Consider the following 12,021-nt stretch of genomic DNA (forward strand, 5'->3'; position numbering starts at 1 on the left):
AGTGGTGACTGTCCATTCTATGAGATGAGTAAAATAAATGCCATTCAGCCACTAAACAGTTGAGACTGATTTTTCTGTCCTGCCTACCAGCTCCCAGATATCCACACAGAGACTTCTTAGTAATGATGAACACTCTAATGATGAACACTCGGGCGATAGCCTAGGCGTGTTTCTAACTAGTTCTCACAACTTAAATTAACCCACTTCTATTAATTTATTTTCTGCTTTTCTTTATCATCTCTGTATTGCCCCTCCTGCTCGCTCTGCATCTCATGGCTTCTCCACCCTTCTTCCCAGCATTCTCTCTGCCCTAAAAATGCTTGCTACCTACTGACTGTTTAGGTTTTTATTAAACAATCACAGTGACATATCTTCACATAGTGTAAAGGGATATTCCACAACAAAACAGTGTCTAGTGAATGTCAGTTTTACGTTTAAGGATATATGTCCATTGTGTGCCCTCACAGACACAGAAGATAGGCTTTGGTAGCATACTCAGTACAGCATGCAGATATGCACATGCTCACTGTGTCTACTCAACACAAGCTGACATCATCTGAAAAGAAGGACCTCAGCTGAGAAAATGCCTTCACAAGATCCAGCTGTAGGACATTTTAATTAGTGATTGATGGAGGAGAGCCCAGCCCATTCTTCATTGTGCCTTCCCTGGACTGGCGGTCCTGGGTTCTGTAAGAAAGCAGGCTGAACAAGGGATGAGGAGCAAGCCAGTAAACAGCACCCTTACATGGCCTCAGCATCAGCCCTGCCTCCGGGCTCCTGTCCTGACTTCCTTCCGTGATGCAGAGTGAAGTGAGAGCACGTGAGCCCAAGTAAACCTCCTACCCAATGCTCTTGTGCTGTGTTTCATCACAGAGGCGGAATCCTAGCTAAGATGTCTGGGGTATAAGTAGCTGAAGAAAAGCACAGAGTGTCCATACCTAAAATTTAGGCTGAAGAAGAGAAGCCAGTAAAGGAGCTAGAGTGCTTGTGAAGACGCAGGCGTGACTGGAGAGCGCAGGTTTGTTTCCTCTGCTCTGCATGATGTATTGCAGGGTCATAACTAGAGGGAATACCAGCTAACGGAGAAAAAGAAAACTGACTAAGTAGGCAGGAGTTAGTTGAGTACCCTCCCTCCCTGCTTCCTCCTCTTTGATCCTCCCTCCCTTTGCCGTCATGTATTTTAGAACTTTTCACAGCGATCAGGGATGTCAGGGTCCCTGAGTACTACAGCTTTGCTCTGATAGTCTGGGCTATGATAGGCTTTTCTAATGCCGTCTCTGATACTGCTGAGTGCTGTCCTTGGAAGATTCATCCTCTGCTTTGGAAGCTGAATGGAGCCACAGGCTGTCTGTGATACCTGCTTTCCATGGTGACGTCTCCTGGGAACACACATCTCTTCTTTTGTCCTCACTGCCAGTCTGCAGCAATTCATAGGCGTTACAAAGTCCACATGCCTAGCTTTAATCATTTCAAATATTAAAATTTACACATAATAAAAATGAAAAGGTTGAAAAAATACAATAAACTAGCCACTGTCTCAGTTTTTAAATATTAATGTTTTGTGTATTTTCTTGTCTTTTCTTTCTTATGTAAACCCATATTTCTTGGTCTTCATCCTAAATAATACCAGTTGTCTGGTTACTAATAGTTTTTTTTTAAGATTTATTTTTATTACTTTAAATTATGTGTATGTGTTTTCTGTGTGTGGGTATGTACACATGAATGCATGTGTCCTTGAAGGCTAGAGGTGTCAGATCCCCCTGGAATTGGAGTTGTAAGCAGTTGTAAGCTGCTGAATGTACTGAGAAACACGGCTGGGCCCTCACAGAGAATGTGCTCTCTTGACCACTGAACCCCTCACCCCCAATACTTACTCCTTTTAAATAATAGCTAAAGTTTCATTATCACCTAGTTACTGTTGATAGTGTTTTCTTGGTGTACAAATTTAATGAGAATGTGTACACAATTCTGTTTTGGTCAGATTTTGAAAAAGGATTTGTAGACTCTGTCGTTAGCCCTTTGGTATAATTAAACATTTTCTATAAAACTGACTTTTAATTCTTTATCTTATTTTAACACTAATAGGATATTATTTCTGAACAAAATTATACCTTATATGCAAACATCCCCAGCTTTTGTTTATTCTATTAACAATACTGCTTTTTCTATATCTATTAGGATTTTTTCTGTGAATTTAGTGAACAGTCACCATGTGTTCTTTCAAGATCTCTGTTGCAAGTAAGTTTCACTCTTTTATTGATGGATGAACAAAATGTAGCTGCTGTTAAAGGTGTCCCCTAGGTGACCCTGTCCCGGCCCGCACCTGCTCTGCGAGTGCCAACACTGCTGTGCCCTCCGCTCATTGAAACACTGACTCAGGGCTTGTGTTGGACGTAAGACACGCCTCAGGAGCTCTCTAACACGTGAGGTCACGCAGGAGCGCTTGCTTTCTGACCAAGTTTAGAGTCAAGGTAGTCTTCAAGAAGAGGAAGGTAACCCGGGGGAAGTGTTCTAGATACTGTGAAACTAAAAAGTGCATCAGTAGCTCACAGATCTCATGTTTTGGGGGAGAATGGAAACATTTTGAATTAAATAAACTTGGCTAGACATGTGTCTTGTGGTTAAAATACTTGCTGCACAAGCTTACAGCCAGAGCTGTATCACTGAGCCCAGAGGATTATTGGGTGGGTGTGATGGCTGCCTCTAATTCTAGCCTTGGAAGGTAGAGACAGGGAGTCCCCAGAGCAAGCTGTCTGGTAACACTAGCCACAGTCATGAGCTCTGGGCTTGATTAGAGCCCCTGCCTCAGTGAGTCAGGTAGAAGAGCAGCTGATCCAGGATAATTCCCGGTGTCAACCTTGGGCCTCCAGTTGTATGCTCAGACATGTTCATATTTCTATTGTAAGCCAACCTGTTGACTCCTTCAGCTCAACATTATTGTTCTTGACTTAAGAAATTTATACTTTTACATGTTATTTAATCTTTTTCAAAGTGCACATTAAATAAGGATTAATTTAGGATGCTGGAGGGATGACTTGGTGGCTAAGAGGTGACTGCTTTTCCAGAGGACCTGATTTGGATTCCCAGCACCCATGAGGCAGCTCTCAACCATCTGTAACTCTTATCCTAGATCTGATGCCCTTATCTGATCCCTAGGCATGCATGCATGTGGTGCACAGACATATATCCAGACACATAAAATAAAAAAAAATTAAAGGATTTACAAACTGATTTTATAAAGTATCTACCTGTTTTTGAAATTTAGTCCTTTGTATTCTGCAGTATTACAGGTAGTCTGTGTGTGTCTCAGTGGTGACAGCTGCATATGCAGTGGTAGTGACACTAATATGTCTCATACTTGTTTCAAGACCACTTTCCTCGTGGATAACAAAAAGGTCTTTGGAACTCACCTCATGCAAGACATGGTGAAAGACGCCCTTCGGTCCTTTGTCAGTCCTCCGGTGCTCTCCCCCAAGTAAGTGTTGCTAGAGGTGCTGTACTGTGTGCTTGTGAACACCAACTTCTCTGTGCTCCTTACAGCCGAGGCCTTACCTCTTAGTGCCGGTCTACCATATAGACAGTCACTGCTGTTCAGACTCCCTCCTGTCATAGAGCCCGGGATGCCAGCATGCAGCCGTTTGAGCTGGTGCTTTAAGAGATGAGTAGGGCTTTCTTACTTTTTCCAGCAGAAAGGGAAGAACTGAGTCATTATTTTGTACAGAGAACCCAGCATTTTTTTTTTTTGGTTTTTCGAGACAGAGTTTCTCTGTGGCTTTGAAGCCTGTCCTAGAACTAGCTCTTGTAGACCAGGCTGGCCTCGAACTCATAGAGATCCGTCTGCCTCTGCCTCCCGAGTGCTGGGATTAAAGGCGTGCGCCACCACCGCCCGGCTAGAACCCAGCATTTATAAAAGCATGAGAATATGACATGTATTTTCATACATGAAATATTAATGCTTCAGCATTCTCACCATGACTTGTTAAAATAAATCAAGCCACATGCCATGTAAAACTGGTAGCTTCCTGTGTTTGGGTTTCCTGGAAACAGACCTTGAGATCAGTATTCATGTAAATATATTTAGCGCTATTACCAGGATAAGCCAGCAGTGTTGTAGGCAAGAAGGACATATAAAGGAAGTCAGGCGGCATGCATGCCCCTGGATGTGAGTTTGTTCAGTCCCGTAGGAAGCTCTGCAGTGTTGGTTACAACCTCAGCCTTTCCTCCTGGGAGACTGCAAATAACAACTACCGTTCCACCTCATGGTCACCATACAGGCAGTGGTCTTGTAATTCAGCCCAGAAGACCTGTGTGCTCTGGAGTAGATCCATGTCCTGTCTCCTGCTCTACAGCCTCATCTTCCTGTTCTTGCTGTTCACTCTGCCCCAGACATACTGACTTTCTTGCTATTTGGAAGTTTTCTCTTGCTGGGATTTATAAAGGGTGAAGGATGGGGACCCAGAGCTCTGCACCTATGCCCTTTGGTCTGTTGAGTGTCTCATTAGTGAGTGCTGTCTTAAAGCCCACCTCATTCCTCATTCCCTGTTTCTCACCTAGAGTGCCCTGCTGTGTTGTGCTGCTCTCTCTGTTGCCCCAGTGAGGACATCAGCTCCACTCACTGGGACAGTGGTTGTGACTGTTGTGTCTTTGATGCTAGCTTTGACTGATGCTAGCTGTGACACTGGAGATTAGCATGCAGTAGACACCCAGTAAATATTTGTAGACTGAGTGGAGAGGTGAAGGGGAGGATGGATGGAATAGCAGGACACTCGTGTGTTGTGAGTGCTTTTGTAAAGTGTGTCGTAAGTGGGAGGGAGAAAACTGGTCGCATAGGCAACCCAGAAAGTTGATGATGCAGTGATTGAATAGGGTACAGAAAATCTCTTTGTGGGTTGCTTTTTTTGGACTCTTTCCTTCTTCCCAGGTTTGGCACATGCCCTTGATCCCAGCATGGGGAAGACTATGCAGGGTATTGAGTTTAAAGCAAGCCTATGCCACTGAGTAAGTTTGAGGTCAGCCTGAGCTACCATACTGAGTCTATCTCAAAAGACCGAAGAAGCAAAACATTTTTTTCATGACTGTACCAAATTACTCTATCTACTTTTTTAGTAGCTGCCAAACATTTCATAATTAGAAATATGCTCCAAGGAATAGAGCTACTAAAAATCTTGTTTGTGTGTATGTATGCGTGTGTGCACGCACATGTGGGTGTATGTGCGTACACTTGCATGTGTTGCATATATGTCTGCAGGTGTACAAACCTGTGTGTGTAGAGGTAGAGTGTTTGCTCTGTGCGGTATCCTCATGAGATAGTCTCGCACTGAACCTGGAGCCTCCTGTCTATTTCTCCAAACTTCCGCCCGACACTGGGAAAGTGCCTGACTCTCTATATGGTGCCTGAATCAACGTGGTTCTCAGCCTGCATAGTAAGCTCTCTTACCTGCTGAGCCATGTCTCCAGCCCCTCGTATAGTTTTAAGAGTGAGATTGCATTCTAAAAAACTGTTAAATTTCTGTACTACATTGCAGTACTGTAATGTAGGGAGAAATGAAAGTTCACGTTGGGGCATTATGACCAATAGTAGTTGTTGAATGCCCTCTTTGACGAATGATAAACCTCACATTAACCTGGGAGAATATTTATTGGCCAGATTTCCTCAGAATTGCCCATTATATCCTTTGCCCACTGACCCTTATCAAAGTGGTTTTCCTCCACATTTAAACACACTGGATTTGTGGAAATTAATCTGCAGTGCACACTGCAGGTGCTCTTTCCTTAGCGTGAGAGCGAGACAGACAGACAGACCGACAGACAGGCACAGACAGACAATACAAAGGGTAAAGTCTTAGGTTTGCTTTCTGAGACAGGGCCTCTCAATCTGTACTAAAACTCAGAGAATCACCTGCCTCTGCCTCCGGGTGCTGGGGTCAAAGGTGTGCGGCAGGTAGCCAGCTCCTGGCTGTGTTTCCCCCGGTCCTCGCTGCTGTTCCACCTCCTCCTGCCTCTGGTCCTCGCTTACTAAACATGTCCATAACAGGGCTCTGGTTTATTTCTGGTTTTAAAGATGTGCAGACATGTTGCCACTTTTCATTCTTTGTCCTTACTTGAGTTTTAATGCCTGTTTAAAAATGACCTGTATAAAACTTTATTTCTTTTCTTTGTTTTGTATTTTTGAGACAGAGTTTCATGTAGCCTAGGCTGCTCTTCAGTTCTTGATCCTCCTTCCTCCACTTCCCAAAGCCCCATGACTGGGCACTAAAGGGTTTATTTCCGCTTGCAGTTGTGAGTGACACTGCATCCTTTGAGGGAACCCTGGGCAGGAACTACTGCACAGGACAGGAGAACACTGTTTACTGGTTGCTGCACCTACTTTCTTACAGCACACAAGACCATCAACCAACCTGGTTTCAGTCATCAGTCAGTAAAGACCTACAGGCCAGCCTGGCAGGGGCCTTTTCCCAGTCCAAGTTTCCTCTTATAAAATGTCTCCGGCTTGTGCCAAGTTGACATAAACCAGCAGCAAACAGAGCTGATGCTTGGGGTCTTGAGATCACCTGTGGGTACTCTGTGACCCTCATGTTCTCATCAGTTCTGCTCTGTCAGGCAGTGCTTTTTGTCTGTCTGAAACTTATTTGTGAGCATCCTCCTCTCAGCTACTTAGATTTAAGCTTGATGATTATTCGTAGAACCGGAAAGGCTTTTATTTTAATTTGTAATTAAAGACACAAGAGTCTTCTAGCCTTTCTTTTAATATTATTTTTTTTTTTAATTTGAATGACCCCTTGCCTCATCCCTGGTGTTCTGCTTTGCTCCCTCCTGGCCACATTGTTCTGCTTCTCTTTGAGGCTTATGAGATTGCTCCTCTTTGGCAAATTCCCATCAAGGCCCCAGGAGAAAGTCTCACCTGCTTTTCCTCCATTGCCTTAGATCCTACAGCACTGGCCTTGCACAGTTTGTCTTTAAGGTCCTGGTATCTGTTTGGCCTCTGTAGCTACTCTAGTCCTTAAAGGCTGCAAGGCAGGGACAGTTAGATGAGGAGCAAGGACAGCACTTCACAAAGACAGTAGACAGGGTCAGGGAGCACAGGCGGTGTTTATAACACTTGGAAATTAAGACTCTGTGGTTCCTAAGAGGATATTATTGAAGAGGAAGTGATGAAAGGCCAGGGAAGTATAGGACTTGATAGTTCCTGTTCTCACTAGTAGATCACATACACAAATATGGAAAGCACAGTAATATGAGATGTTTAACATAGTGCTAGTTTTCTTCAACTTCGTAATGTATTGGGTTGTGTTTTCTCTGCCAGTAGCATCTATAGTAATCACTGCTTCTTTTGTCTAAGATACATAGTTTGATGTTAGTATATGACTATTATCTTACAGGTGTTGCCTCTACAATAATCACCAGGCTAAGGACTGTATCGACTCCTTTGTTACCCACTGTGTTCGGGTAAGAGCTACAGCTTGGGTTGTTTTGATATTGAATTCATTTAAAATGGACACCTGTTGTGTAAGAAGTATAAGCATTGTGATTATGTGTATATGTCTCCACATGTGCATACGCGTTTAAACGAGATTTTAGAATTGGACATATTATTTCTTTGGAATGAAGAAATTTCACGTTGACTGTTAACAAGTTGTCTGTGTCTTACAGCCATTCTGTAGTCTTGTTCAGATCCATGGCCATAACAGGGCTCGGCAGAGAGACAAACTGGGTCACATTCTTGAGGAGTTTGCTACCTTGCAAGATGAGGTAAGAGCCAGAGCCAGGTGTCGTTTTCTGAACCACAGCAAGTCATAGACTACATGAGTAGCATGCATAAGAGTGCGTGCTTACAGTCGCTGAACTGGGGAGTTCAAGGCCATCCTAGGTCACATGGGGTCAGTTTTCTCATACTTTTAACTTTTGAAAAGCAGTTCTTCAAAAACAATGATTTGATGGTTATTTTTTCACTGTGTCTATTTTCCACATAAAATTTGAGTGTTATACTTTAGAGGACAAATAAAAATGTCCATGAGGAAATGGAAAAATACAGTGTATAGACTGCTTGTTTGGTTTATTTTTGGCTTGGTTTTTTTTTTTTTTGGGGGGGGGGGGGTTTTTTTGTTTGTTCGTTTTGGTTTTTCAAGATAGGTTTCTCTGTGTTACCCTGGCTGTCCTAGAACTTGCTCTATAGACCGGGTTGGCCTGCCTCTGCCTCCCGAGTGCCGGGATTAAAGGAGTGCGCCACCACCGCCTGGCCAGTTATAGACATCTTAAATCATGTCTTTGTTCGTGAGAATAAATTGTGGCATTTGTAGAGAACTATGGTTTCATGGTGAGTTTACCCCACAATGGAACAGTAAAGCTGACTTGTGGGCAACAGTGGTTCCTATTACTAATACCACAAAACCTGAAATGACAAGTTGAGGCTTGCTGTTTTCAGGGTCTGATTGTTTTGTCAGGCTTAATTTTTAGCCGTTGGGCTCATATGATCCTCCTGTCTCGGTCTCTGGTATAGGTTGATGGTACTATAGGTTTACAAGTCTATACCACCACTTTGGATAGAATAACCTGCATGAAACTGGATGATGATTTTGGGAGTAATTGGGTAAATGTTAATTATTGTAGGATAAAAACTGTAAGCCTAACCAGAAGCATTTGAAAGCAAAACTCTTTTGGGTTGTGAGATTTACATTTATATGTTTATATTTCAAGTTCTCTATCTAAATAACTATTTGACAGGCAGAGAAGGTCGATGCAGCACTTCACACTATGCTGTTGAAGCAGGAGCCCCAGAGACAGCACCTGGCGTGTTTGGGAACCTGGGTCCTCTACCATAACCTTCGAATTATGATCCAGTATCTGCTCAGTGGCTTTGAGCTGGAGCTGTACAGCATGCATGAGTACTACTATATCTACTGGTGAGGACTGTTGCAGCTAGCAGTGGTGGGAGAGCCGAGGTCTAAGCATGCATCTGCAAAGAGTGCAGTTTGGGGTGCTCTGTGTGTTGCAGCAAACGCTTCCAGGAGTTGGTGCTTTACTTCCCCCTTGTTGAGGCGGTGTCTCCGTGCTATGTGGCGTACAAGTCTAGGTTACACTGCTGTCTGCCATCTCAAGCTGAGAAGGGTGGACTTACAGATGTGTGGGACGACGTCAGGCTGGCAGTCTTTCTGGCAGTCTCTGACCAGCTGGGCCATCTCACTGGCCCCTAACGTTTTCTTCCTTCATTGAATTTTTATTGTAGTTGTGGCACAGTTGGTAAACTATTTTGAAAATAGGTCAAAGAACACATCTTTACTGTTACACAAATGTTCTTCCCCTTTTCGTATTTCTGTAAAAGGTAATAATAAAGGTGAAAAGGTTAATTCAACATCTTCTATTTGCAACTGTGGAGAAACGTAAACACGGTTTGTTGCTGTGACTTCTGCAGCAACAGTCCATGCTGTGGATGCACTCAGTAGAAGGATCTTTCTTATGTGATATCATGACTGCACACCCATTGAGCATAATCCGTGAGGAGTCAAGTCTGTAGAGTAGCTCTTCCCCTTCACTAGAGGAAAGATAAAGATTCCTAGGAAGAGGCTGAGGCTCTTAGCCATGGAAAAGCTGTAGAAAACATTGAAGTCAGCATAGTGATGAGTTATCTTCATCTGTCAAAGGACTGAGGCATTTTAAACAGTTTTCTGTTCATCAAATGCTTAAGTTTGTTACACTTCAGTGTATTTGCTTTTTAAATTCATGGTTAAATTCGTTTAACTTAATCCCTAGCCTGAGAAGGGAAAGATCTCCCTTCCCCACATTTGACATGGCTATGTTAAGAGCCGCTGAGGTTCTGAGAGGCCATTCTAGGCTGTGCAAGCTGAATGTGAGAACTGACTAGCCCCCTCCACATGGCCCTTGCTGTAATTCTAATTCTACACCCAGAAACTCCAGTGGGCTGCTTGGTACATTCTACACGGATCGTTGGCTCTGGAATTGCAGATCAAAATCCTAACTTTTTGCAGAATCGTCGTGTTTTGTTTATAAATGTAGTTCCTATGTCTTATAGGCCTTTATAAGATGAGCACCAGAAACAAGTGATGAATCTATCATGGCTGTCTGCTCCCTTGTCTAGAGTCAGCCCTGAGTTAGTAAGACCTACAGAGGGAGGAAGCCAGTCATTTCCATTTCTAGCTACTTCCCAGGGAGTAAGTACTGCTGCTGGCCCAGAGATGGCAGTTGGAGGGCCAGTGTTACAGAATGTCAGCATTCTGGCTCTTTTTAAATAGAACTGTAGATGCTGGTAAAGCTCTTAAGAAAAATGAGAAGTACCTGTGTTTGAAAGTCATGTCGTCCCTTCCCTTCACCATCTGTCCTCAGACAATGGACAGTTAAACATCACCTGTTACTTACTGTGCAGCTTTGCAATAGACATTGCAGACCCTAAGTGTACTCTGTGCTCTGGGGATTCATTTGTACTCTGTAAAGTGTATGCTAATATTTACTCTTTCATGAGATGTGTGTGTCCCTCACCTGTGGGAACCATAGTTCTAAAACTTGAGAATGTAAGACCTATGTAATTCCAGTGTGGACTTTGATTAGTTTCTGTTGGCTGAAAGTATTCTGTTTTGGACAACAAGATGGCTCAGCAGGTAAAATAAATTTCCATACAGCCTGATGACCTAAGTTCAACTCAAGAACCCACGTGAAATGAAGAAAGGGAGAACTGACTGCACAGAGCTGTCTCCTAGTCTCCATGCGTGCTCTCTGTCACCCGCGCACACACATGCACATCATCATGATGACATTAAAATGTTCTGTTTTATATGTGCTTTAATATTGTAGCCTGCCTTTCATCTTTCAGTGCAGTTTTGGGAATAGGCATCCTAAAATATATATCATAAGAGACCATAAACATTTTCCTGATCTTTGGTTTTTATTCATTATGAGTCCTTAATTTTTCATGTTGCTGGTTATACTGGAAACAGTATGCAATCTCCTAGATTTGATCTGCTTTTCTGACTTAGATGCCTTGTTAGGTTAAACTTGAACAATGTTTTCATGACATAGCCTACTTTACATTTGTTTATTGAATAGATTCAAGGTGAATAAACATGTTTTTGAGTTCTAGAGTGAGTTTTAATTAGTGCCGATAATTTTTGACACTTTCTGAATTAATTTTTTTCATTTGCTTTGCAAAGAAAATATTTAATAGGCTGGGGTGAATTGTGTCCTGATAATGAAAAAAATAAGGGTATTATAACTTGCATGTATGTAGATAATTACCCAGAAATCTTTTGAAAAGTTGTAAAATGTGGAGAGGGAGAGATCACTTTCAACACTCACTTGTAAGATCTGTGCTTATCAAACCCTCCCCCCCACACACACACAAAAAAACCCTGTGTTTTACAAACTTTAAAGCATTTCACAAGTTGTCTACATGGGGCTGAAGGCGTATTGGAGTATGTGCTGTATTAGTTAGTCTCTGAGGCTGTGGCTTCAGTTCCTCTCATCAGTATGAAATAATAAACCTCTTCATTATTATTAATAATATATTGGTAAGGTTGTCTCATTTAGATATCTGCCATTAACTGATACTTTGTGACCCTTAAGGTACCTCTCTGAATTCCTGTATGCGTGGCTGATGTCAACCCTGAGTCGTGCTGATGGCTCTCAGATGGCAGAGGAGAGGATAATGGAAGAGCAGCAGAAAGGACGTAGCAGCAAAAAAACAAAGAAGAAAAAGAAAGGTACAATAGATGGTCTCATTCCTTATTCAGCGAGGGTCTCACTGTTAGCCAGGCTGGCCTGAATAAACAGCCCACTTGCCAGTCTGCCCGTGTTGGAATTGCAGGTGTGCACCGTCACACCTGGCTTTGTGGACTATTTTTAAACTTGAAATAGAATGAAGACCACCTTACCTTTGACTGACAAGTGGCTGAAGATCTCTTTGTGAGCCAAAGTAGCTGCGTGTGTCTGTCGTCCTCTTCCACCACCGTGATCCGACTAGAGGGGGGCTGAGCCCCAGTGTCAGTAATGGCACTGTTCAGGTCCTTTCCCATT

The 12,021-nt window shown here is 42.9% G+C and overlaps 1 protein-coding gene across 2 annotated transcripts in view; it reads left to right on the forward strand.

Annotated features, from left to right (window-relative positions):
* Positions 1–12,021, forward strand: part of Naa35 (N-alpha-acetyltransferase 35, NatC auxiliary subunit) — a 43,269-nt gene that overhangs the window by 25,469 nt on the left and 5,779 nt on the right. For both annotated transcript variants that reach the window (XM_038333674.2, XM_038333675.2), the window contains 6 exons: positions 2,179–2,238; positions 3,369–3,475; positions 7,380–7,446; positions 7,651–7,749; positions 8,722–8,900; positions 11,572–11,708. In XM_038333674.2, the coding sequence (XP_038189602.1) occupies positions 2,179–2,238; positions 3,369–3,475; positions 7,380–7,446; positions 7,651–7,749; positions 8,722–8,900; positions 11,572–11,708 (649 nt within the window). The remainder of the gene's footprint in view (positions 1–2,178; positions 2,239–3,368; positions 3,476–7,379; positions 7,447–7,650; positions 7,750–8,721; positions 8,901–11,571; positions 11,709–12,021) is intronic.

Source organism: Arvicola amphibius, chromosome 6 (genome assembly GCF_903992535.2).
Source record: "Arvicola amphibius chromosome 6, mArvAmp1.2, whole genome shotgun sequence".
Lineage (NCBI taxonomy): Eukaryota > Metazoa > Chordata > Mammalia > Rodentia > Cricetidae > Arvicola > Arvicola amphibius.